The 26297-nt window shown below is 43.6% G+C and overlaps 1 protein-coding gene across 1 annotated transcript in view; it reads left to right on the top strand.

The window, feature by feature from the left end:
• Positions 1 to 288: 288 nt before the first annotated feature.
• The window catches only part of BAALC (BAALC binder of MAP3K1 and KLF4), a 346202-nt gene continuing 320193 nt past the window's right edge, over positions 289 to 26297 (top strand). The window contains exon 1 of the mRNA XM_078686907.1: positions 289 to 557. Within this exon, the coding sequence (XP_078543033.1) occupies positions 374 to 557 (184 nt within the window). The 5' untranslated portion in view covers positions 289 to 373. The remainder of the gene's footprint in view (positions 558 to 26297) is intronic.

Raw genomic sequence — 26297 nt, 5'->3', positions numbered from 1 at the left:
AAAGGAGTAGTGAGAAGGCAGGGGGTGCGATGGGGGAAAGGAGAAGAAATGGGTAGACAAAGAAATGGATGAAATACTGAGAGGGCAGGTGGGGCTAAAGGAGAGGACTGGGCAGCGGAGGGCGTAAAGGTAAAGGAGGAAGGTGAGGGTGCCAGGAGCAGGGGAGGGTGAGGGGAGGAGGCAGGGAGCCTGCAGGGGGAGGGAGCGGACGGCGTACAGCAGCACACAGATTTTCCTCCAGCCCATGAGGCGGAGCCGGCTGCTCCTGCGCTGGAGTCCCCCTCGGTGGCAGCCCCTGGCAGCGCCGCGTCCGGGGAGCGGGACCTCGGATCCCGTGCATGGTGCACGGCGCCGCGGCGCTGCGGGCACCGCCATGGGCTGCGGGGGGAGCCGAGCCGATGCCATCGAGCCCCGCTATTACGAGAGCTGGACCCGCGAGACCGAGTCCACCTGGCTGACCAGCACGGACACCGAGGTGCCGGCGGGAGGCCCGCAGGAGGACAGCTGCACCCCGGAGGCCAGCCCCAGGGACAAGAAGCAGGGCGCGCTCTGCCCGGGTGAGCGGCGCGAGGGGCGGCGGCGCAGCGCGGGGCCGGGAGCCGCGGGGAGCGGAGCGGAGCCCGGTGCGGTACCGGAGCTCTGTCTGCGCGGGCTCTGGAGCGGGGACGCAGCGGAGGGGTGGGCTCTGAACCGGGGCGGTCTGGGGCAGATCGGCGGTATACTGCAATGGATGTAGCATCCTCTATACCAGACAATGCCCACAGCAGGGCACCGCACAGCATGCATAGCGCCCCATGCTTGACATCATATGCAACACGGCGTATAGCACGCGTCATGCAGGACAAGTCATACCGCACACACCGTTAGCTACATATCATTCCACACACCCCACCGCATATCACACACACTCTACATAGCATGCACCACGCATTATACACATCACATACCACACATCATATGCCACATATCATGTGTTCCCTACACCCCACCGCATATCACACACTTTTACCACACACCAGTCTATACATCATACACCACACATTATACACATCACATACCACACATCATATGCCACATAACAAATGCCTCCCAAACACCCTACCTCACGTCTTCATACACATGGTATACCGCACATCAAATAGCCACATCATATTCCCTATATAACACCATTTTTTCAAACAAACTTTATTGGGATTTTACACACTACAGATGAGTGAGATACTAGCGCTCTACTGCTTTAGCAAGCTTTAAGGTTCAACATTTAGTTATGGTCATTTGCAGTCACCCCCTGCTATCAAAACAACCCCAGCCCCTCCCTCCTTGAGCCCCTACTTTGCCTTGTGTGTGATGCCTATCGCACCCTGTTTGGGTGTGCTACTGTGGGGTGAGACGAGACGGGGGTCGTGTAGTTCCCTTACAAGGACTGGGTCCCTCTAGGTTTTGGTAGCGTCTTGGAACAGGTTCAGTTATCCGAGGGTCCCTCTGGGGGTTGTTGTTACTGGCCCCGCTGGTGATGTGCGAGTGTCAGAGTCAAGACTGGTAAAGCTATCCACTAGTCCCATGCTCGGCGAGTCAACAGTGCCACCCCTCGTCTGGCTTCCCTCAAGAGTAGTCTATCCTCACATCCCGCCCACCTCTCCACCCCCCTCCATGCAGCTATGTGGGATCCCCTCAGCGTCTTCCAGTGCCTCGCAGTTTCCCTTTTGGCCAGGTTAAAGGCCAGGTCTTGAAATTTGTGATCTTCTTTCTAGCAGTGCGCAGGAACCACCCCAGGAGACAGTGGCCCGGCGAGGCAGGGACCTCTCTGCCTATACATGTTGCTACTACAGTCGTGTCCTGCCCCCAAAAGAAGTCAAGAATGGGGCACGTCCAGGACATGTTTAGAAAGTGTGCTCCCTGCTCCCTACACATGGGGCAAGCCGCATCGGCCGTTTGAAAGTACCACTGGATACGCTATGGTGTTAGGTACCGTATAAAACACCATAATGTATACATGACACACCATATCACATATTTACCACTCCTTACACTCCACACCATATGCCACCCACCAGGATGCACATTATATTCAGGGTCCTGGAATTATGGGGCAGGGGAGCATCAAATGATATGGCAGGGTTTACTAAATTATGCAGCATTGAAAAGCAAATTATGAGGCAGAAGGCGGCGCAGTTGTTGATAGTTTTATATTACTATTTCATAGTTTTTCACAGGATAATACTGTCTGGGCAAATATTTCACCTCATTAGTACCAATGTAACTACTAAATACAGCAATAATCAATTAAAATATGACAGTTAAGCTTTGTGAAGGGCCTTTCACTGCGCCACATTTTTGGTAACTTTTGATCTAGGTTTTTGGAGTTAAAATCTGCAGATTATGCAGGAGATAATGGACTACATAGCAAATGTGCCAACTCCATAATTATACTAAAAAAGCAGCGGCCACAGAATTGCATAGTTCCAGTGGTCCAGGTTATATTCCACGCATATACCACACTACAGCCCACATCAAGTGCTACACATTACATATAGGGCGTTACAGATCACACCATCTACCATATATCTCACATGTCATACACCAGATCTTACTTTATACCAGTAGCATAACGTAAAATGATGGGGCCCCCTGCAGAATGTGCAGAGGGGCCCCGGAGTATCCATAAACTCGTGGAGATTCATTGGTCTTGGGCTGAACGGAGACCACCTTGAAGGGATGGAGCTCCTGGGGGCTTAGGAGCCCCCTTCACTACAGGGGCTGTAGGGACAGGGGCTGCGCCCCTACTTTATACATTACACATCACTTTAAGTTGCACACAGAACACATGGTCAACAACATATCATATACTAAACATCATATGCAGCGAATACCGTAAGAAACCCTTACTTACACCGCATCACATGCAAGCCTGCCACACAAACTAACACACCTTACCCCGTACAATAACTCACACCATAGCACACACACACCTTCAGATAGAAACACACTTGATACCAAAGACTGTTACCTAAAACATAAAATGCCCCCGTGCGTATGACACTGAGACGCAGGGTCTCTTTCCCATCCCAGCACAACACTGCCACAGCCCTACAACACCCATAAAACGTCACACTGAACGGCACCCGTGTCTCGGCCCGTGCATGCACCTGTTGTGTACAGGTCAGCGAGGCCGAGAAAGCTCCTCACACACGTCCACACGCCCCTCTTCGACTTCCCTGCCAGAAGCCGGAAGTGCGGCCGCAGGGCAGTGACCGGCGGCTCGGGGTCCACTCGCGGCCTCTGCTCTGAGGGCAGAGCGGCGGCGATGGCTCTCTGACGACCAGGCCGCGAGGACCGCAGCAGCATCAGGACCACCCGGAGTAAGGAGAGCCTCCCAGTGGTTGAGCACCTGCGCTCATGCTGCACTCATCACATTGCATACCCTATTTACCTCTCTTTACGTAGGCTTTTATTTAAATAGGACGACGCTCTTAGCGCTTCTATTTTAGAAGAGAAGGTGTCGCAAGGGTGCTATAAACTACTTGTCTAGAATCACACTGTTTAGGCAAATGGAGAAGCTGAGATCGAATTGTTGCTTTCGATGTTTGAGGGTTGGCTACATAACCCCCTTCCTGCTGCTACTGTTATAAATTTGGTTGTCGGGACATTGGCAGCAGACAGAGGCCTCTGCTGACTTTTTGGACTTGGTTTGAATGCCCTCGTGGCCATCGCCCTCGCCTCACTCATGCTCACTGAGTGTGGGTTCCTGCACTACTCCGCGGATCCAAATGGGCCGATAAGCGAGCACTATCCTCCCACCACAACCGCCACTGTCACCCCATCTTGGCGAATTCAACCCAGGAGTGTGGCTACTATTGGTGCAGCAGGTGCAGTGGCGCCAGGACCGAGAGCCCTTAGGGGCCTATTGAACCCTGGTATTTTCTGTATTTTACCACCGCCTCAGCAGCGACAAGGGCAGTTTCCCTTGCTTGCACCAGCACCCATGGCACCCTGCCCACTGCTAACCCTGGGTGCTTCAGCGGGAATCCCGCGGCCCCTCACAGAGAAGCTGCGCTCGGTTGTCGCCATCTAAATTACAAATATTCTGCGCATGCTGCTGGAACTCATTCTGTGGGAAACAGAGAGGGTGCGACTGGTCACAGTGCACGCAGAGACCCAGGGTTGTGTGAAGCAGGCTGGTAAGTGTCAGCGCTGCCTTCTGCAAGTGACGCACACTCCTCGCAAGAGGCCGGCCTGTGGGCAGTGTACCACGGAATAGAATTTCAACAGCGCCCACCCGACCCCACTTATGCGGCGTAGCACAAGCAGCTGCGGCCTCTGGGGGCCGCTCTGACAGGGGGTATCGTGTCGTCCTCTCCATGGCAAGCGCGTGCAAGAGGTGCCCGGGGAGAGCCCCCACAAATGAAAGATGACCGCCCGCCACCCTCTGCAGAAAATCCATCTGTAGCAATCCGAATGTTTCAGAGGCTTCTAGGCACCCGTGTAAGTGCAAAATCAGAGCGCATACGTCTTTAGACGCACATGCAATTAAAATAAAAATGACAAAGAAAACAGACGACCATTGTATTTTGGAAATACCTTATGGAGTGATGGAGTAGTACCTGTTCAAGGCATGCGCGTCACAGTGTTGCTGCAGGTGTGCTTTCGACATCACATCACCTTCCAGCCGGGGCTGGGCTACAGCGGTCCCAGCACATTGTTTTTCCTTTCTGTCTCTTCAGACAGCTGGTGCTGCTGGCATTTTAAAATCATGTAACATGTTGGTTTTCCAAGGACTGTTAATGTTTGTCCAGTAGCACTGAGGTACTCCTAGCTGCACTTGTAAGGCTATCTCTGCTCTCTTGCCTACTAGGCTATTTAATCCATGACTGCCTAGAAGAAAAAAGGCAGAAAGTTAGAAACTGCATTTTATTTTACATTTCACAAGTCTGCCCAGTGGCACTAAGGAATATGATACAATCAGTGCCGCTCGCAGCTTTGCCTTGTGATTATTAAATCCTGCCGTCTTTTGGGAAACCTATTCTTCGCCTGGAACTATCCTGCCAACGGGGAGAGACCGAACTTTGTCCGGTTGGGGGGAGTGGGACTGCGAGTCCCAGCAGGAATAGCGCTTTAGCCAGCAGCGCACCTGTGACTCTTCCCGCCCCTCTCCTCCTCACTACATAATCTCATTCATTCGCGCGGACGCGGGACGCGCGCGGGACGGAGCCCAGACAAAGGGCGGACAGTCTGAGACCGTCCGAGACTGACCGTGACTGGACTGGGCTAGGAATCTTGCTTATTGCTCCCGACGCTCCCTTGTGGAACTCTGACCGTAAGACTCTTTGCTGTTGTTCTTTGTATACTGTGGTGTTGTGTTATATAGTTATTATCTGCTTTTGGCCTCATAGGAGTTATTTGTATAACTGTTACCCTATCCCCTTGTACGTAAAATGTCTAAACAGAAGTCCTCCTCTGCCACTAATACTATAGATAACTATCTAGTGCAGGTAGTTAGTACCATCAACAAGTCCAGAAGATTATCTCTCGGTCTGAGTTCTACTCCTATTATCCCTAATGAGATCTCTTCAATGGTATCGAACCAGATTGAAGTACCGATACAGGTACACTGTAGTGATTCTCTTGACAATGTATTTACCCAGGAAGATAACTCTGGTCAAAATACTTCCACTGCTATCAATTTGGTAAACGACTCTTTAGAACATTCCCATATGACCCAAGTAAATTCACCCCCACCCTCCCCTGTGCCCGCTCTTGTAACCAGACCAGTTAGAAACTGTAGAAAGGGCGTGAATAAACATGGTGGGCTGCGCTCTAGCAGGAAAAGGATTATCCCCCCCTCTAAAACCATACCAGAAAAAAATATAACCGGGGAGCTTGGTGAGAAGGTGTTTTTGGAGGAAGAGCAAATTAAAATACTTGTGAATATGATTGATGCTAAGTTCAAAAACATTGTTAAACCCCTGATAGACAAGATTGATCCTTTAACAAAAGAGGTTTCTAGGCTTGGGGGTATTGTAAATCAGCCAGTGGAATTGGCGGGTGACACAATAGCCCCAGCCTTTAGCAGTCAATCCAGTAACAAATGTACCAGGTATTGTGATAGAAAATGGGGGAAAAATTGCTCAAATCCCCCAAATTTCCGCCCAATGTGCACCCAATAACGACCAGGGAACTAACATCAGAATTCAACCATCGGAATCCATGAACTTAGGAACCGAGAAAGGTCCGGTTCAACTTGTAGTAGAGGCTTCCCCACTGGTTCTGGTTCTTGCCAATGTACCACCTTTGAAACCAGGCCAAGTTGAACCTACAGACTCTTTAATTAGTAAGGATTTTCATTGGCTATCCAATAATATGGTGATATCCCCTTGGGGTAAACAACAACTAGCAGAGGAAATCACCATGGCAAGAAGGGTGGGCTGGATAGGGAATGGTGCTGAAAAATATTCAAAGGGGATTGTGTAGTTCTACATCTCTCAAACCCAGAAGTACTCCCCGAGGTCCTGAGAAAACTTCTCCCACCGCAACGTAGAAGCACAGATATCGTTCCACTAACTTTGGACTTTTTTACCACATTAGTAAAACAGGGAACCCGAGTATCCTAAAAACAAAATGGAACCTGGTATCATACAATCGGGGTAGGACTCCTCAACCCAGTGAATGGGGAATTAATTTAGAAAATCAATTTGGGGTATTATCCAATTTGAATGAATGCGATTGACTCAAACTGGCTGACAGTATAGAGCAAAATAAGCCAGTGGAGCTAATCAATAAGGATACCCCAGCAGAGGAAGAGTGTAGTTTAACACACGCATTTCGTCGGGTACGGGGATAACGGTAGAGGGAGTACACACTCTAAGCAGTGGAAATACGAATAGATTTCTGAAGTCACAGTCAGATCCTTTGATAGTGAAATCGGTTTCCAACCTAACCGTATCTACTCTCGAACCCCCATGTAATAGTAACATCCAGCTAGCTCAGGAAATGGGGCGGGAGAACGATCCTGAAGGATCTTTTACTTCACAGTTTTTATCTGAGGTAGTCTTAGCTGAAATAGAACAGGCAGGGCTGACCTTACTTTCCTGGAATGTTGCTGGAATAACCAATAAGTTGACATCTCTGGAATGGTGCTCATTTATAGAACAATTTGATATTCTACTCTTCCAGGAAACATGGTCTGTGATCCCGATACTCCGTCAAGGGTATCTTAACTTTTATATTCCAGTGACAAAAAATCCCAAGGGACGTCCACTAGGGGGACTAATAATTTGGGTCCGCCAAAATTTATGCTGCAGTATCCACCAAAGGAGTTCCCCATCAGTTGACATATTGTCAATTGAACTTATCTGGACCAATGGTCATGGGATGGCCTTGTTTAATATTTATGCCAGGGGAATAGTGGGTGGTAAAACATCGGAGGTAATTGCAGCCCTGGATCACGAGCTGGAAATTGTTCCAACATACTTACCTTTTATTATAGGGGGTGATGTTAATACCACCTTTGAACCGCTTGGCCAAGAAGACCAAATCCTAACAGATGAAGAGGATAGCAAATGGGGTATCCCGCAGTTAGAACTCCCTGTAGTTAATAGATGGACAGAGGTGGCTATGCAATTGAAGGCCCTATGCCTGGCTAGGGGTATTAGAGCAGCAAATGGAAGAACTCCATCAGATCGACAGGGGACCAACACATTTAATAATGGTAGGTCCGTTAGTCGAATAGATTATATTTTAGTGGATGTTAGGCTATGGAACAGCTTGATTGACATGGTGGTCAAAACTCGAATAGAGAGTGACCACAATCCCCTCTGTATGGCCCTCAAAGCAAATGTAGGTCAAGGAAACCAAATATAGGAGAAGGTAAAACCACCCTAGATATAGTATCTTCAAACAACCAACGCCACATTAAATGGGGTAGACTCATTGAGAACTCTGAGAGACTAGAGGACTTAAAAAATGCCGTGTTGGAAGAGGTCGCTGAGATAAATACACATGTCAACAAGGAAAATTTCTCTGAAATTATGCTTGACGCTCATTCAACCTTTTTTACAAAGCTCCAGGGGTTTTTTAAGAAGGAGAATAAAATAGGACATGCCCAGAGCAAAAAGCCCCCACAAGGATGGTATGATAAGTCCTGTAGAGAGGCCCGTGAGAACCTCAGCTTGGAACTCAGGAAAAAGAATACTTTAGGGGTGAGAAAAGCAAGAGATATTTACAGGAAGGTACAAAAAGTGGCCAAGAAAAAGTGGGATGAAGCCCAGTGGCGTGATTTGAAAACAGCCTGTGATACTAGGAACCAGAGCTATTTTTCGGCTCTGATCAAATGGGAGAGAGGAGGGGTGGCCGAACCCCCACAAAATAATGTAGCCCAAAATCAATGGGTAGATTTTTTTAGACCCCAATATGCTTCTGCGCAAACCAATGACGAATATATTCTACCCCCCACAATCTTCTATAAACATCAGCTATTTACTATAAAAGAGGTTAGCATAGCATTGGATTGTGTGACCAGGGGTCGCGCCCCAGGAATGGATGCCATCCCAGCGGATGTGTTTCTAAGCGACCGCCCATCCTGGTGCCAGTATTTTGTGTGGTTAGCAAATTCTGTGGCTAGAGGCGCACCCATACCTCCCTCCTGGAAGGGTGCTGAAATTATCCCGGTTTTTAAAAAAGGAGATAAATCATTACCCAGTAACTACAGACCTATTAGTCTTATAGACTCGGCTCAAAAAATTATAGGTCGGTTAATACAAAATAAGTTACAAACCTGGATTGATGAAAATGACATCCTATCCCCATATCAAGCCGGGTTTCGCGCCTGTACAAGCTCAGTTGACCAGGTCTTTTTCTTTATAGCCCTGTACTGGAGAAATGTGTTACTTACTAATGGCACTCTCTACGCTGTGTTTGTAGATTTAAAATCAGCTTTTGATTTAGTACCCCGTTCCAAACTTTGGGGTGTGCTTGCGGAAGCTGGTTTGTCTCCGGAACTATTGACGTTACTTGTCCGTTTACATGAGAACAATTTCGCGAGAATCAGGTGGGGTGCTCAGGGCGAGGTGACAGACACATTCCCCGTTGAACGAGGGGTGCGGCAGGGGTGTGTCTTGGCACCAACATTATTCTCAATTTACATCAACGGGATTGTAGACCATCTTAGCCGTTCCCCCACTGATGCACCATTACTGGCTGGAGCTCGAGTACCCGTTCTCATGTTCGCGGACGACACGCTCATAGTGTCCCGGACACCAAGTGGGCTCCAGAAGGCAGTTAATGCCTTCGGAGAGTTTTGTAAAGTTCATGGACTTGAGATAAATACTTCTAAGACTAAGTACATGTGCTTAAACCAGCGGAACACCTTCAGGGGTTCTATAAATTTCGATGGTATCCCATTGGAACAGGTTGAAGCTTTTTCATATTTGGGAATAAGCCTCCAAAATAATTTGAGCTGGAAAAAACATATAGACATGGCTGTATTAAAGTTTCAATTCAATTCAAAAGTGCTTTATTTCGAGTATTACTCATAAAAGCAGACAAACATACATATATTAAAAAACAATTAAATTTACATCGTCATATTAGACTTAAGCACACAATTAGTATTTAAAAACACAGTACATGATTAAAAATGTCAAAGGCAGGTTTAGTATAAAAAAGTGCCAGAATGATAATCACGAATAAACTATTTGTGAGAATATATCTTAAAATTTCAAACCGATGATACGTTAAAATTAAATATATTACAATGAAATATAAAATAGATACGAGTCTAGCAGTCACTGACCAATTAATCAGTTTTTCCAGAGAATAGACTATAGCCTAGCAGTCTCTGGATTTATCGTAAATTGTTACAGAGAATAGACATGTATCTAACAGTTCCTGTGAACGACACAATAGATTGTTATCCTCTAATCGTTCTCTGTCTTATAGTCCAAGCCCACCCCAGGTATTTTGCAGTAGCAATTATAATCCAGTTAGCAGATGTAGTTCTTAAAATCCGCAATGCTACCATGCTGTTTTTTGTACCTAGGTTCCTGCACATGGGAGCCAACCAAACTCGCCTAGGAGCGGAATACATTGTACAGGAGAACAAAAAATGACCAAGAGTCTCATTATCTACCCCACAGACAGGACAAATTGACGCACCCCCTGCTTTCCATTTAGATGTTAAATTAGATAGAGGAAGAGTGCCTACCCTCAGTTGGAAAAGCAGTTTCCTGTCCATGGGCATTAATATGTAATCCCAATACATTTCATAAATTGGGTACAACTTGGTCTCTAAGTAGCTAGTGGTCATAGACCCACTGTTTAAACTAAGCATACTCTTGTTAACAACATATTGCCAATAAATGCTTTTTATGGTGGACTTGGAAGGGAATGAGGCCCCAGCTGGGTCGGCCCATAGAGCGTTAAGTCCTATATCGAACAAGGCAATCTTCAATGATTTAAACCATTTGATTTTGTTGTAGCAGTCACTTGTGACAACATCTTTAAACCCATTCGCATAGTGAGAGAGCTCTGGCGTGGTCCAAAGCCTACGCCAGTATAGAAATCGGGCGTAGTTTGGCCTTATCAGAGATCGCTCTCCTACCTAATTCATATCTTAGGGGCAATTGCGGGCTGCTCTGAGGGACGCCTATCAAATTCCTATAGAATTTGTTTTCAGAGGTTTGGAGCTCCTGAAGGTTTTCATACCCCCATAACTCCGCACCATACAAGGCAGACCCTATTGCTTTTGCCTCATAGATTATCAGTGGTGGTTTGATGGGCTTAGTGAGCGATTTCCTTTGCTCCTTGATAATTGTGCCAGCTAGTTGCTTGTGCCTTAATGTAGCAATATTAAGGTGTGACTGCCACCTATTATCGTTAGAAATGTGGATCCCTAGGTAGGTGAAGGATTTTACAACCTCCAAGGTGCGACCACTCAACGAAATATTAGATTTAAAATTTCTGTGGGGATTGAAGGCCATGAGTTTTGTCTTGGACCCGTTTACCTCCAATCCGTGGACTACACAGAAATCATCAAATATTGCCAATGCTTTTTGCAACCCAGCTGGTGTTTTTGATAAAATTAAGGTATCATCGGCGAACATTAAAATTGGAACTTTTTCACCTGCAAGAAAGGGAGCATCCACTGCCTGAGATTGCATAGAAGAAACCACACCATTAATAAAAAGGGTGAACAAAGTAGGCGCCATTGAACAACCCTGCCTAACCCCACGCTCAACTGGGAATTCAGCGGTGTCATTACCATACCCGCCCCAGCGAATTTTAGCATAATTGCCCTCATGCAAACGCGTGATTAAGGACAACAGTTCCCCGGGGACCCCAAGTGTCACAAGAACTTCCCACAGTTTTGACCTTGGTACCAGGTCGAAGGCAGCCCGCAAGTCAACAAATGCTGCATACAGGCTGCCTCCACCTAGCACCACGGTCCTCCACTGAATCAGCTGAAAACGGAAGACTTGGTCCACAGTGCTGGTTGCCCTGCGAAAGCCGGCCTGAAAGGGGGATAAGATGTTATTATCTTCAACCCAATCAAGCAGCCTATTAATAATTACTCGCCCCACTATTTTTTGAACAGTGTCGATCAAGCTAATTGGGCGGTAATTACTAGGCAGAGCGCGGTCACCTTTCTTGTATATCGGGATGATAACAGCACCCCTCCATGTTACAGGAATATCTGCACCTCTGGCAATATGATTAATTAACAGATGAATGTATTTGGACCACCTTGCAGTATCGTTTAAAAAAACGTCTGCAGGTACACCGTCAATGCCAGGGGCACGACCATGATGGACAGTTTTAAGTGCCATCAATATTTCGTGCTGCGTAAAGGTGTCAGCTTCTGTCATGGAAAAGGGTTGACATACGCTATCTGTAGACAAGTCACTTGAAGCATATTGTTCGCTAAAAAATTTAACCCAGGCATCCTGGGGGACGTTGTTTGTGGTGGCGTCTTCAATCCTATCATGACCCCATTTGACTATGTGCCAAAATAACCTGGAATGATTTTGGTCACTGGCACTCTGTAACAAATTCCAATGGGCTTCGTCCCAATCTTTTTTTGCTTTAACTATGGAAGATTTATATTGTATCCTAGCTGTCCTGATGGCCTCCTTATTTTTATTCTTAATCGCGGCACATAAGCGGGCCCTGGCCCCCTTGCAATCTTGATTATACCATTTGGCTGGCCTATGATTCCCAGGCTTTTTATTATTAGCTGGTTTTAAGAAATGGCATTTTATTTCTTTGAAAAGGTCATTGTGGACCTGAGTAACCATATTTTGGGTAGGAGATAGCCCAACCTCACCCTCAAGGGCCACTATGGCCTTATCAGTTGCCGTATTTATTTTTTCCAAAACCAGCGGGTCAGTTTTAACACTGGTCCACCTCAGCCTGCGCATATCGTTTGTGGGTATAGTCAATGGCGGAAGAGGTTCAGCACAGGTGCTTGAAACGACATCAGACATCCACCAATTATGAAGGACACATAAAGGGTTATGATCGCTCTCTAACCTTTCCAACACAACCATGTCAATGACCTTTGGCCATAGGGGCATACTACATATAACGTAGTCAATACGGCTCTTATTTCTTCCATTGTTAAATGTCATAGCTGGTACTCTGTCATTAAAGTTTCATCAACTGGCTGGTGCAGTTGCTCTTAAACATAAAACCTCATTGACCAAGCCTATTACCCCAGCGCTAGAAATTTACAACATGAAGGTAGTCAGTGCTTCTTTATACCGGTCGGAACTATGGGGTTTCTCCAATATGGAAAAATTAACATTGGCAGAAAACAGTTTTTTCCGTCGTTTGACTGGGGTCCCCCAAAGTACTCCTACCGTAGCATTGACTTACGATCTGGGCAGGAAAAGGATTAAGGATCTTGCAAGGTTGCGTCCGTTGCTATATTGGAGACGTTTAATGACAACACCAGAACTTGTGCATTTTGCAAATGCTTTAAAAGACATCACAAGGGCTGATCGTTTCCATTCGATCCTGTGGCTAAAAGAAATAAGAGCCCTGCTCAGCAAGTTGGAACTTGATCATTTATGGAATTCTTCCGATATCGAACATTTTCCATCTAAGGCCATGTTAAAAAATATGTATTGGGAAATGATATGGTTATCTACCCAATGTATAGGTTCCAGCTCAAAATTAACTGCGCGCTATTTGGATATTAAATCTGTACCTTCTTGTGAATCTTATTGGGACATTATCGAAAAACCATTTGATAGAAAACTGTATTTCCAATTCAGGATTGGGTCGTTACCAACAAAGGCGTTCACCTGTAAATGGTCGTCAAATACAGATGATAAATGTCCCAATTGTAAAAATTTGGTAGAGGATGTAGCCCATTTATTGTTTGTTTGCCCCTTGTATGCCATCCCACGACGCAAATGGATAAAACCAGTGTGCCTGAGCCTAGGAACACGCAGATGTATAGAGGCCTTAAGGATATTGGAAACAGACTGTACACAATATTTGGCGATTGCTATTGCAAAGTTCCTAGGTTGGTCATGGATCATACGTATTCGTACTCTACAGCAGCTAGGCACAGTTTGAAGATATCATAGAAATGGTTGAGTACTACATTTTAACGTTGCTAATTTCGTAACAACAGTGATATGTTTAATCAGTTTCTTAAAAGATGTTTTTTAACACTGTTATAGTATTTATTGTGTTATGTAAGTAGGGATGTAGAATTGCTTTTATAACTGTTGTCGAATAAAGCTTTGAAAAAAAAAAAAAGATACGATCAGCCTTTTCTGGCTTTTCAAGCAACAGTATGTTGCACTGTGAAGCTTGTAGATTTGATTTTAACATTTGCTTTATGAACTCAAAACACCAGCATGCAAAGTGCTGTTGTCTTAAGTGTCAGGACTAGTCAAATGTGATATACATGCCATGAAGCCACTTTCATGCTACATTTTAAGATTTTATAAAGTCACATATTCCATTTTAATAACTGCTTGTTCACACAAAAAACCCAAGGTAAACTTTTCACATTTAGTTTGCGAGTGCTCACTATTTCTTTCATATACTGTATTAAATAAACATGGGTAATTCAAATTGCTTGCCTTTTGTGTAGTGAAAAATGTTATACCAGGTTTCACAGTACGAAAAGGTACAATATAGACAGTAGCAGTGCAACCTTCCCTAACACAAACGGCAGAAGCTGAAGTAACATCATGCAGTTCTATCACATATGCAACACAGGCACCTACAACAATAAAAGGGACTTTACAATATCACACAGCGGTAGTAGTGGTTTCGACAGTCGCACATCAAATTCTATAGTTTACTTTGTCTTTTTGTTGCTTCTAGTATATCATTTTTTGAAATTGCGGTGCCCTTCAAGGTAACAGGAACATCCCACTACCAAGGATGTTGAGTCAACAGGTGTTTCTAGAAAACCCGTTGTTACAAACGTTAAAAAACAATTGTACCTCGGCACTCTAACATTTAACAAGAGCAGTTTTTTGTATAGTAAATAAATGGCCTGTTTGAAAGTTCCTACGTCAATGATTACTTTTTTAGTGTATAATCTCACAGGTAGGAGAACATGAAACATGCAAACATCATTTAGAGAGAAGAAAACATCAGATGAATATATTTTCTGTATGATTTAATGTTATTCGACCCAAAATTCTTTCTTTTTTCAAATACTATATACAATTCAAAGCACAGTACATATAGTTTCAAATTCAATGCATAGTTTGAAAATTTGATGTTACATTGGAATGTTCTTCGCTTTGAGCACTGTGAGCAAATATGTAAGCCAGAATGAAGGTCCTAATCCTAGAGCCTTCCAAGTGATGGCAGTTGGGAAGCAGCCAGAGACAGCCGACACGTGTTTTGTCACTATGCGTAACTTTCTCAAGGCTGTGAACAGAGGTTGGCGAAGAAATAGCGCTCATTAAATACTTTGTTTGGTGTGCATATCAAAATAGAAACATTCTACAATTCATATGTAGCTGATTAGTGCTTAAGGGAAACTCCGTGCAGTGATGTTCTCTTATGGTGATATATACAGAAAAGTGATTATCCAGTCATTCCTGTCAATGACAGTGAACACACAGAAGGCTTGTGAAACTGTGTTGGTCCAAAGAGAGACTGAAAAGAAAAGAGAGCCCAAATGTGACTGAGAGGAAGAGAAGTGTGTCTGAATATTCAATAAGGAAGAGCCATTCTCCAAGAATATAGAGGCCCAAGAATTATAGGCCTGAAGATTTTGAATATCTGATGTAAGCAGCGAGTACCTTATTTCTTGTGCTGATAGTCTATCACAGTGAAGAAAATTAATTCAATCGCTGAAGCGATACATAGAGGTATTTTATTGGTCCTGTAACAATAAGTAAAAAAGAACATATAGTGACATCCCTGTTTGAGTATCTTGTCACTAATGATTTTAAAGTCTGAATGTACAGACACTAGAGGCAAACAGTGGATACCTTAATTTTTCATATTGAATTTCCAACCCTTATGGAAATTTATCACAGGAGCTGGAACAAGCGACAAGTCTGTTATTAATGGACCTGTGAGAAACGCCAGGCAAGGAATAATATAGCGGATATTAGCCTACTGATCAGCAATTGTCAGTCTTTGTTGTAAAAAAACAGGGATACTAGTTGTCCATTCTCCTAGTAATGTATTCCTGAGTTTGGGTGAGTTATATCTCTTATAACGGCATTTATATTCTACTTTTGTTAAAATGTTAGACAATATTAAGATTGTGTGTGGGTGGGATACGTTTTTTCCATTGGTGTCTCCCTGAAGAAGCTCTACTGGCTCTTCTCTCACATTTTCAAAGCACTACATAAAACTGACCCAGTTTACTTCAATAATCACATATCCTATTAGAAACTTTCCAGACACATCATCTCGCCCGGACTCTTACTTGCACACATCCTGCGCATACGGGAAACCAGATCTGGTGGTCGAGCCTTCTCCTACATTGTTCCTAAAGTGTAGTATGACCTGCCACTACACATAAGAGCCTCCTCCTAACTTCTTGAATTCCGCATGGATCTGAAGACCTGGCTTTTCCACTAGTCCCACTAGGCCCTAGATTTGGCTAGACTCACACCTGCTCAGCTCCAGGATACGCTCCTGGGTGATAGTGCACTCTAGAAATCTGGGTAACATAACATAACCTACCACAAGGTTAAAAATAGGAGGTTGAGTAACCGACCCTACTTCTCTTTTCCATTGACCAGTTTTAGTACTTGCATACTGCCCCTATGGGTCAAGCACCTTCCTCGAGACTATAGATATCTCAAATTAGATTTTAAAAAACATTCCCCGGTTCACAGGGCAGGTTTTGTAAGTTCATTCAAAATATCTTTTGTTTTTTTCATAAGATGGGGCAACAGCAGTACAAACACCCCTTTCTCTCGGAACAGGTACACCATGGCCAAAACACTGCAAGTTTCCCTCTTTCAGAGGCAACAGGTACAGCTATGGTGGCAGCGGTGCAAGCTTTCTCCATCACAGGATAATTAAAAATAAGGCAGCAGCATTGCTAGCTTTCCTTCCGCGCAGAAAAGGTGCACCAAGGCAGTAGCAAAGCAGGATTTTATCTTTCGTAGATCGCAGCAAGTGCAATCTCTCCCTCTCCGGAGAACAGATCCAGCAGCGCAGACTAGTACAAGTTTTCTTTGCTCAGAGAACATGTAAATTACAGCATGAATGTCATGTAGGTTACAGACAGACCTCTGCAGGTGCTTAACTCACATGTATAGGTGGATGAGTGCGTGAATATGCAAGAACTGACACTATTCATTTAAATGGCAGTCCACGTGAGCATCTTGATGGCCCTGATGCTGTTACTTGGAAAACTGCAGTTTGTGCTGATTCTTTGGTTTTCCACATATTGAGAAGTAGCCATTGCCGAGTGGATCATCGTTATTTGGAGCAGTCCAACCACACCCTAAAAACTATGCTTTAGACAAGAACACAGGTGCCAACTCTGAAAGTGGTTTGGATGCACACACACCAGAAGCTGTGCAATGCCAGCCTCAGTGCTGCGCCGTTTCAAAAAGTTGAGATTCAGCACTGCACCAAATAGGCAAGAAGTGAGAGAATTCTCTGATGGGTGGAGTCAAACCCACTCTATGCAACATTGCAAAGTTTAGAGAATTAGTAACAATACATGTTAGACAACTTAGGTGTAAAGCCAGACCCAATTAACTCATCTAACATCCAGAAGAATGCTTAGTGCCTACAGCCCAGAAGAGGGTGAAGTAAACGTAGCTTTATTGTATGGTATTGTAATTGCATTTATAGAGCACTTAGTACCCCTGAATATGCATTGAAGCACTTTTTTTTTAGGTGAGTAGCATGCTACTGCTGAGCTCATAAAGGATTAGTGGTGAATTAGTATAGTGAAATATCAAGTCAAAGAGTTTTTATTTGATTTGGTACTCAACTGAGGACCACAAATATTATATAAACACAATTTTCTTTACAAGTCAGTATAATGTCAAAAAAGGTTTTAAAAATTTGTAAAAATTATAACAAACAAATTCATTGGGAGGCTGTTTACATGTAAGTAGCAATTCTTTTGCAGTAACAATTCTACATTTCCGATATATAGGGTCTAGATATCTTAACCGTGCTGTTACTACATTAGCATATGGGCATATAAATAAGAGGTGCTCGATGTTCTGATTTCCCCCATGACAAAGAGGACATAACGGGGATCTGCCTGGAGACCACCTTGAAGTAAAAGTTGACACTGGCAAAATTCCCAAACGCAACATTGTGATTGCTCTCCTTGCGCCATGAGTGAGGGAAAAACTTAAATATGGCTGTTCTTGCTTATACTCCAATGACTCGATATAAGTGTTGTACAGAGATAAATTGCTACAATGTGAGTAATCAAGGTCGAAACTCAACTTAGGGGTAAAACATTTTAGGAAAAGTTTGAGTTGAGAGGGTGACCAAGTCAATACAATTTCAGAATTAATTTTAGCTAATTGAAATGCCACTGTCATATTTCTAAAGAATATAGAGTATGAAGCGTTTTGATCAAGAGTCTCGATCTTTAACATAAATCGTAAAGAGCCTTCTTTAGCATGAAGGAGGTTATAAGCCCACCTGATAATGTTAGCTACCGCTGTAGCATATGCGCTAGTAATCGAAAATTCAAGTCTTAGCGCTTGCACTGGTGTTGATGCAGAGACTTTCAAGATTTTCTTTAGTATTTTTCCTTCTTTTAGATCCATGTAGGACCACTGTTTTATAGCAATGTGTTCGGTGGCATACGATAAAACAGGAGGTATCTTTGCTCTATACACTTTTAGTAATGTGGAAAAATGCCTATTCCCAGTGGCCGAATACAGTCTCAAAAGGGCCACAGCGTGTAATTCGGATTTCCTTTTTAGATGATTGATTTGCTTAATATTTTGCAGATTCCTTGAAAAAATCCTACCTAAGTATGTGTATTCCTCGACCTCTTCAATGCGTTCTCCACCCAGCCTCCAACAGTACTTTGCACCTTTTTTCTTACCGGAGAATGAAACCACTTTTGTTTTATTTAAGTTGGGAATTAAAAAGTTATCTTTCGAGTATTTGTGTAGAATGTCGAGAAGTCTTTGTAATCCGAAGGGCGTGAGATCCAACATTACTATATCATCAGCATATAATAAGGTGTGTATGCTTTGTGCAGCGATCTTTGGGGGCAAACTGGAGCCTTGTTGCAAGTGAAGGGGTAGGTCGCTAAGATACAGTGAGAATAAAATCGGTGCTAAAAGGCACCCTTTTTTGAGGCCATTGAACGTGCGAATTATATGAGTCAAACCTTGTTCGCTCCCCATTTGAACTTGGCACCTTGTCTTATTGTGGAGATTAACAACAACCCGAAGCAATTGTTCGGGGATACCCAACCTCCTCAATTTATAGTATATTAGTATAGTGAAATATGAAATTAATTTGAGCGGCGGATATGTTAGTCTGTTATTTGGATTGAGAAAGATAGTGGAGGGATAGAAGAGGGAAAAGGTTTGCATTTGTATAGCGCTTGCTACCCCTGATGAGGTGTTGAAGCGTTTTTAGGTGAGTAGCACGCTACTCCAGAACCAAAAAAGGACTAGTGGTGAATTAGTCTGGGGAAATATGAAATTAATTTGAGTGGTGACATGTTAGTCTGTAATTTGGATTGAAAAGGAAAGTTGAGGGATGGAAGAGGGAAGGGTTTGCATTTATATAGTGCTTGCTACCCCTGATGGGTTGTTTAAGTGTTTTTTGGTGAGTCGCACGCTACTCCAGAACCCAAACAGGAATATTGGGGAATTAGTACTGGGAAATATTAAATTAATTTAAGTGGTGGACATGTTAGTCTATTTGGATTGGAAAGAAATGGTGGAGTGAGAGAAGAGGGAAGGGTCTAGAAAGTGTTCTTTTTTTGGAGTTCATAGCAGTAGGAGGGGGTTGTGATGAGTAAAGGGGAGGTGGAGGGTGAAAAGTCAGGGGTAAGAGTTTATAAAGGCTTGTTCGGGAGATCTGAAAAGTTAGAGATATGAGATGATGCAAGGAGGTGTAGCGGAGGGAAGAGTCTAGAAAGGGTTATTTTGGGGATCATAGTAGTGCTATGGGGTTTGGGATGAATGAGAAAGTGGAGGGTCATGATATATTGATAGAGGTATAGTGGGAAATTGTGTAGTGCATTGGAAAGAGTAGTAGAATGAGGTTTGAAATGAGTCAGAGAGTTGAGGTAGTGGATATATTATGAGTGGTATAGGGTGAGAAATAGCATAGTACATAGGAGCAGATAGTAGAATGAGGTTTGAGATGAGTTAGAGTGAATGTAGAGAATACATAGTGAGAGATATAGAGTGAGATATAGGGTTGTACATTGGATATGCTGAATTAGAAGCAAAGTAATAAATATAAAGATACATAAGTACATGGAATGTATATATATGCATAAGGAAAGTAATATATGTAGATTGAAGTTATATTTAATATACTCAGACTTTCAAGTGTTGTTGTTCTTTAAATTCATTTATTTGTTTTTATTTTTAGTAATTCAATAGTGAAGCAATTGTAGATAAATAGTTATGATAAAAAGATTCACTTATTTATGCAGTCACTTATAAACATGTTGAACATATAATAATGTAACTATAAGTAATATGTAATTTTTTTAAGCAGAACTAATGAATGACTATATCTTTAAAACATAATTATATACATGTTTATACAAAGTAATAAACATATGTAGGTACACATCGAAAGTACAAATAAATGCTTATATACAGAGGGATATGCTGTATATTTCTGTTTGCAATATGGTGGTTATGGGGGACGAGCCAATTCTTGAGTAGTCTTCTGAAGATAAGGTGGTTATCTGTGGATCTTATGTTCGAGGGTAAAGAGTTCCATAGTTTGGCTGCTTAAACAGAGATAGATGTGCCACCCATGTTTTTTTCATGTATGGTGGGAATTCGAGGTGAGGTTCCACTCTAGAGTGGAGGTTCCTTTGTAGAATGTATTTTGTGATTTTATTCCTGATGAAGAGCAGTCCTGTTCCATGTATCGCTTGAACGTGGCTCTTCTGGCAACGGGTAACCAATTTAGGGCTTTCAAGGCAGGGGAGATGTGGGTTTGCAGCTTTAAATTGTAAGAGTAGTTTGGCAGCAGAGTTCTGAATCTGTTGTAGTCTTTTCCCAGTTGTTAAAGATGATCCATGGTAGAGGCTATTGGTGTAATCGAGGTTGGACGGAACAAGAGAAATGATAGCCTGGGCCTTGTGTGGAAATCCCAGGTGGGGTAAGATGCATCGCAGTGTTTTTATAGTAACGAAGTTGGATCTTGCTAGTTCGTCCACTTGGGCATTCATTGATAGCTTGGAGTCCATGGTCATTCCAAAGGTTTATTACTTCCATTGATACTTTAGGCGCTGTTCCCAGAACATCAGAAATGCAGCGAGTGGGATATAATTTTTCCAATCGCCACATGTGAGTATTTCCTTTTTGAAAGCCTTATATTTGAGATGACTTCATATCATCCATTGATCCAGTGCTCTGAGACAACTGAAAATTGGTGAGTCTCCAATGTCTTAGGGGCATTCCAGTTAAAGGAGTATTTGTGTCTCATCTGCATAGTTATAGCACTTTATGTGAACTTGATTGATCAGTGACAGTAATGACTACATGTAGATATTGAAAAGCATGTGTGAGATGATAGAACCTTGAGGGACCCCTGCTTTTGTGAAGTACGGTTTGGAAGAGAAAGTGAGGGGTACGGGTGACATTAGTTATGTTGTTATGGTAGGATGTGATCCAGTCTAGAGCAGTCCCCTCTATGCAGGCTGCATAGAGTCTTTGTATCAGAGTGCCATGCTCAACCATGTCAAAGACAGCTGAGAGGTCCAAGAGAAATAGTGCAGCAATCCTGTTGAGGTCAACTTTTTTCTTAAGGTCACCCCAGATGGCAACAAGGGCAGATTCTGTGACTCTTCCTGGACAGAATCCCATTTGGTAGTCTGAAAGAATGGCATTATCTTCAATTAATTAATTTGTGGCAAATGGGCGAATGCTGCTCTTTCAATCAGTTTGCCCAGGAATGGTGAATTTGTAATCGGTCTGTAGTTGTCAGGGTTAAGCAGTTCCAGGTTTGTTTTCTTTAATAATGGCATATGTGTAACATTTTTTGTTCTTTTGTAATGTTCCCCTACTTAAGGAATTATTGATGATTCTTCTTACTGGTGTGGCAGCAGAGGTTGTTAGAAGAATTCTCTTGAAGGTTTGTGGTGGACAAGAGTCAGAAGGGCTGCCGGCAGGCCTGCTTGCTTTGACCAGGTCAATAAATTCAATGTGTCAAATTTGTTGGCAGAAATGGAGAGTCTAGGTTAGAGTATTCTTGGATTGCTGTTTTAACAAGCATTTGCAATGCAATAGGTCTCGCATTAGAAAAGTTTGAGCTATTGATATTGTAAATGACAAATTTTGTATTTATGTGTTGGTTTTGAAAATAGCGAAATTAATAGCTTTGTCATTTACAATGCTAATAGGTATAGCTTTCGCAAATGTGACACCTATAGCATTTGTAATGCAATATGTGTTTTATTTACGTGACTTACATGTATTGATATTACAAATAAATGGCTTTTATTTATTTTTTAATAATTAATACTTAAATAAAAGTTATTGTAATTTATAATGGCAATAGCTTAAAGTTTTGTAAATAACTTTTGTGAAGATTATGTTCAGTGTATTTTATTGTGATGAAAATCCAAGAATAGATGTGAAATATTAACATCTTTTTTGTGACATTTATAATAAAGCTTGAAACATTGAGAGAACATACTTGAACTAGTTGTTGTTGAATGGTTGCACAGATTGATGCTGTGGTGGCGCTGAGTGATGTTGTGGTGCCCCTGAGTGATGCTGTGGTGGTGCGGAGTGATGTTGTGGTGATGTGATATATAGAGTGAGGGCGATAGATAGATAGAGAAAGGGCGATAGAGTGGGGGCGATGGATAGAGTGGGGGCGATAGATAAATAGAGTGAGGGTGATAGATAGATAGATAGATTGATAGAGTGAGGGCGATAGATAGAGTGAGGGCGATAGAAAGATATAATTATGTGGCACTGAGTGGTATTGTGTGGAGTGTGTGTGTTGCATTCAGTAGAGTGTAATTATGGGGCGTGTAATTATGTAGCACTGAGTGGTATTTGGAGTGTATGTTGCATTGAGTGCAGTGTAATTATGTGGCGTGTAATTATGTGGCACTGAGTGATATTTGGAGTGTATTGTTGCATCGAGTGCAGTGTAATTATGTGGCGTGTAATTATGTGGCACTGAGTGATATTTGGAGTGTATGTTGCATTGCGTGCAGTGTAATTATGTGCCGTGTAATTATGTGGCACTGAGTGGTATTTGGAGTGTATGTTGCATTGAGTGCAGTGTAATTATGTGGCGTGTAATTATGTGGCACTGAGTGGTATTTGGAGTGTATGTAGCATTGAGTGCAGTGTATTTATGTGGCGTGTAATTATGTGGCACTGAGTTGTATTTGGAGTGTATGTTGCATTGAGTGCAGTGTAATTATGTGGCGTGTAACTGTGTGCCACTGAGTGGTATTTGGAGTGTATTGTTGCATTGAGTGCAGTGTAATTATGTGGCGTGTAATTATGTGGCACTGAGTGATATTTGGAGTGTATTGTTGCATCGAGTGCAGTGTAATTATGTGGCGTGTAATTATGTGGCACTGAGTGATATTTGGAGTGTATGTTGCATTGCGTGCAGTGTAATTATGTGCCGTGTAATTATGTGGCACTGAGTGGTATTTGGAGTGTATGTTGCATTGAGTGCAGTGTAATTATGTGGCGTGTAATTATGTGGCACTGAGTGGTATTTGGAGTGTATGTAGCATTGAGTGCAGTGTATTTATGTGGCGTGTAATTATGTGGCACTGAGTTGTATTTGGAGTGTATGTTGCATTGAGTGCAGTGTAATTATGTGGCGTGTAACTGTGTGGCACTGAGTGGTATTTGGAGTGTATTGTTGCATTGAGTGCAGCGTAATTATGCGGCGTGTAATTATGTGGCACTGAGTGATATTTGGAGTGTATGTTGCATTGCGTGCAGTGTAATTATGTGGCGTGTAATTATGTGGCACTGAGTGGTATTTGGAGTGTATGTTGCATTGAGTGCAGTGTAATTATGTGGCGTGTAATTATGTGGCACTGAGTGGTATTTGGAGTGTATGTTGCATTGAGTGCAGTGTAATTATGTGGCGTGTAATATTTGGAGTGTATTGTTGCATTGAGTGCAGCGTAATTATGCGGCGTGTAATTATGTGGCACTGAGTGATATTTGGAGTGTATGTTGCATTGCGTGCAGTGTAATTATGTGGCGTGTAATTATGTGGCACTGAGTGGTATTTGGAGTGTATGTTGCATTGAGTGCAGTGTAATTATGTGGTGTGTAATTATGTGGCACTGAGTGGTATTTGGAGTGTATGTTGCATTGAGTGCAGTGTAATTATGTGGCGTGTAATTATGTGGCACTGAGTGGTATTTGGAGTGTATGTAGCATTGAGTGCAGTGTAATTATGTGGCGTGTAATTATGTGGCACTGAGTTGTATTTGGAGTGTATGTTGCATTGAGTGCAGTGTAATTATGTGGCGTGTAACTGTGTGGAACTGAGTGGTATTTGGAGTGTATTGTTGCATTGAGTGCAGTGTAATTATGTGGTGTGTAATTATGTGGCACTGAGTGATATTTGGAGTGTATGTTGCATTGCGTGCAGTGTAATTATGTGGCGTGTAATTATGTGGCACTGAGTGGTATTTGGAGTGTATGTTGCATTGAGTGCAGTGTAATTATGTGGCACTGAGTGGTATTTGGAGTGTATGTTGCATTGAGTGCAGTGTAATTATGTGTTGTGTAATTATGTGCACTGAGTAGTATTTGGAGTGTATGTTGCATTGAGCGCAGTGTAATTATGTAGCATATAATTATGTGACACTGAGTGGTATTGTGTGGAGTGTGTGTTGCATTGAGTACAGTGTAATTATGTGGCTTGTAATTATATGGCACTGAGTGGTATTTGGAGTGTATGTTGCATTGAGTGCAGTGTAATTATGTGGCATTGAGTGGTATTTGGAGTGTATGCTGTGGTGTTTCAGAGTGATGCTGTGGTGTTTCAGAGTGATGCTGTGGTGTTTCAGAGTGATGCTGTGGTTACCTTAATGGTCTGTCCGACAGACCATGAAAGCAAAATCTGCAGTGCACGGGGGTCTGTACATGCGATATGATATTTATGTATTTTTATCCTGAGGGGCATTTTGTAATTGTATTATGATGGGTGGTAGACACAATGTGGTCTGTGGATATTAACGATCAGGCACCATCCCTGCATATCCTCCCAGGCTGGCAGCCCCCACAGAGATAAGCCCAGCAAAAACATTAATTAACAATTGTGGACTGGCAGTCTATGCTGAGTGCTACAGAATAATTACTACTATTGGGTGTTGTCAGCGGGTGAAGAATGGTAGATACAGGAGGGTGGGACCAGTGAGAGGATGGATGTTGTTAGTGAATGCGGTCTATGGGTACCAAAGATTATCGATATGTCCTGCCTACTCACCCAGGCCAGAAGTCTGTAGAGCATCCCCTTAATGTTGACTGTGGTTAATAGTTTGTTTTCAATGGGTGCAGGATACAGGATGACTCATGACATTAGTGATGAATGGAGGATGCCATCTTTGGATGTTGGGTGATGTAAGTAAGTGTTTTGGTGTCTCCAAGTGATGTGATTAGGTATGCTATGGTTAGTGAGTGCCAGGTAAAGGGTTCAGTCTGTAACATGCAGGATGCTGTGAGGAGGTACTGGTGGTCTATGAAGGTGATGGGGAATAGGAAGGGACGGTTGTTTATGGAGACGAACAACAATGCAGGATGATGATGCATTATCTCTGATGGCATAGAGTACAGTAACTCAATCAATGATTGCTGCCCTTAAGTGAAGTGTATGAGGTGCAGTTTGGTCAGTGCACCCTGATACGCGGCGATGCCTGTTTGGTGTTGTATTCTGTTGCCAGTGATTGATGCCTGCTGCATTGTGTGGTCTGTGGGGGCTGGATACAGGGTGCTGTCAATGATGATACAGCAAGTAGTTTCTGTGAGTCGAAAGTGGGAATGGGCAATGTCTGGAGTGTTGGGTAGCAAATGGAGCGAGGACAGTAGTTTCTCGATAGAGGGTGACTGTGTAGTGGGCAGTTGGTGCTGGGAGCGAGAAGCTCTGAGGCAGGATGCGTTGTATGCTGGAAGTTGTCAGTGACTGACGCCTGTATCTAATGCGAGGTTGTGCTGGCTTTGGCAGCTGGGCGAAGTCCGTGGGTTTGTTTGTAACAGTTGGTGACACATGTTTTTTGGTGGGTGGGAGCTAAAGGCTGGTGTTGCCAGGGTCGGACCTTAGTAGAAAGGGAGGGGTTCAGCGCACTCACCCAGGCTGGTAGCCCCCACAGGAGCCCCCGTGGGCTGACCGTGGCCCGCACTGTCTCTTCCTCGCCCTCCATCAGCTCTATGGCGGTCCGCAGGCTGCGTTGCTTGCTAGAGCGCCGGTGCTTCCAGCACAGATAGCACAGCAGGCCGCCCAGGACCACAACCAGGCTGATGTTGTGCCATGTAGACGGGTGCCAGCAGTGCCACGCTGCGAGCGAACAGCAGCAACAGGCGGGTGACGTTGTTTCCTGACGGGGTCCCTGGTGCGGCCCTGTGGGGGGGGACTCCTGAGGCTGCTCCCCGGGCATCTCCAGCCTCCTCTGCCCGCCC

Source organism: Lissotriton helveticus, chromosome 4_1 (genome assembly GCF_964261635.1).
Source record: "Lissotriton helveticus chromosome 4_1, aLisHel1.1, whole genome shotgun sequence".
Lineage (NCBI taxonomy): Eukaryota > Metazoa > Chordata > Amphibia > Caudata > Salamandridae > Lissotriton > Lissotriton helveticus.
Note: the sequence above shows the minus strand (reverse complement) of the source record. Positions and strands in the feature narration are given on the sequence as shown.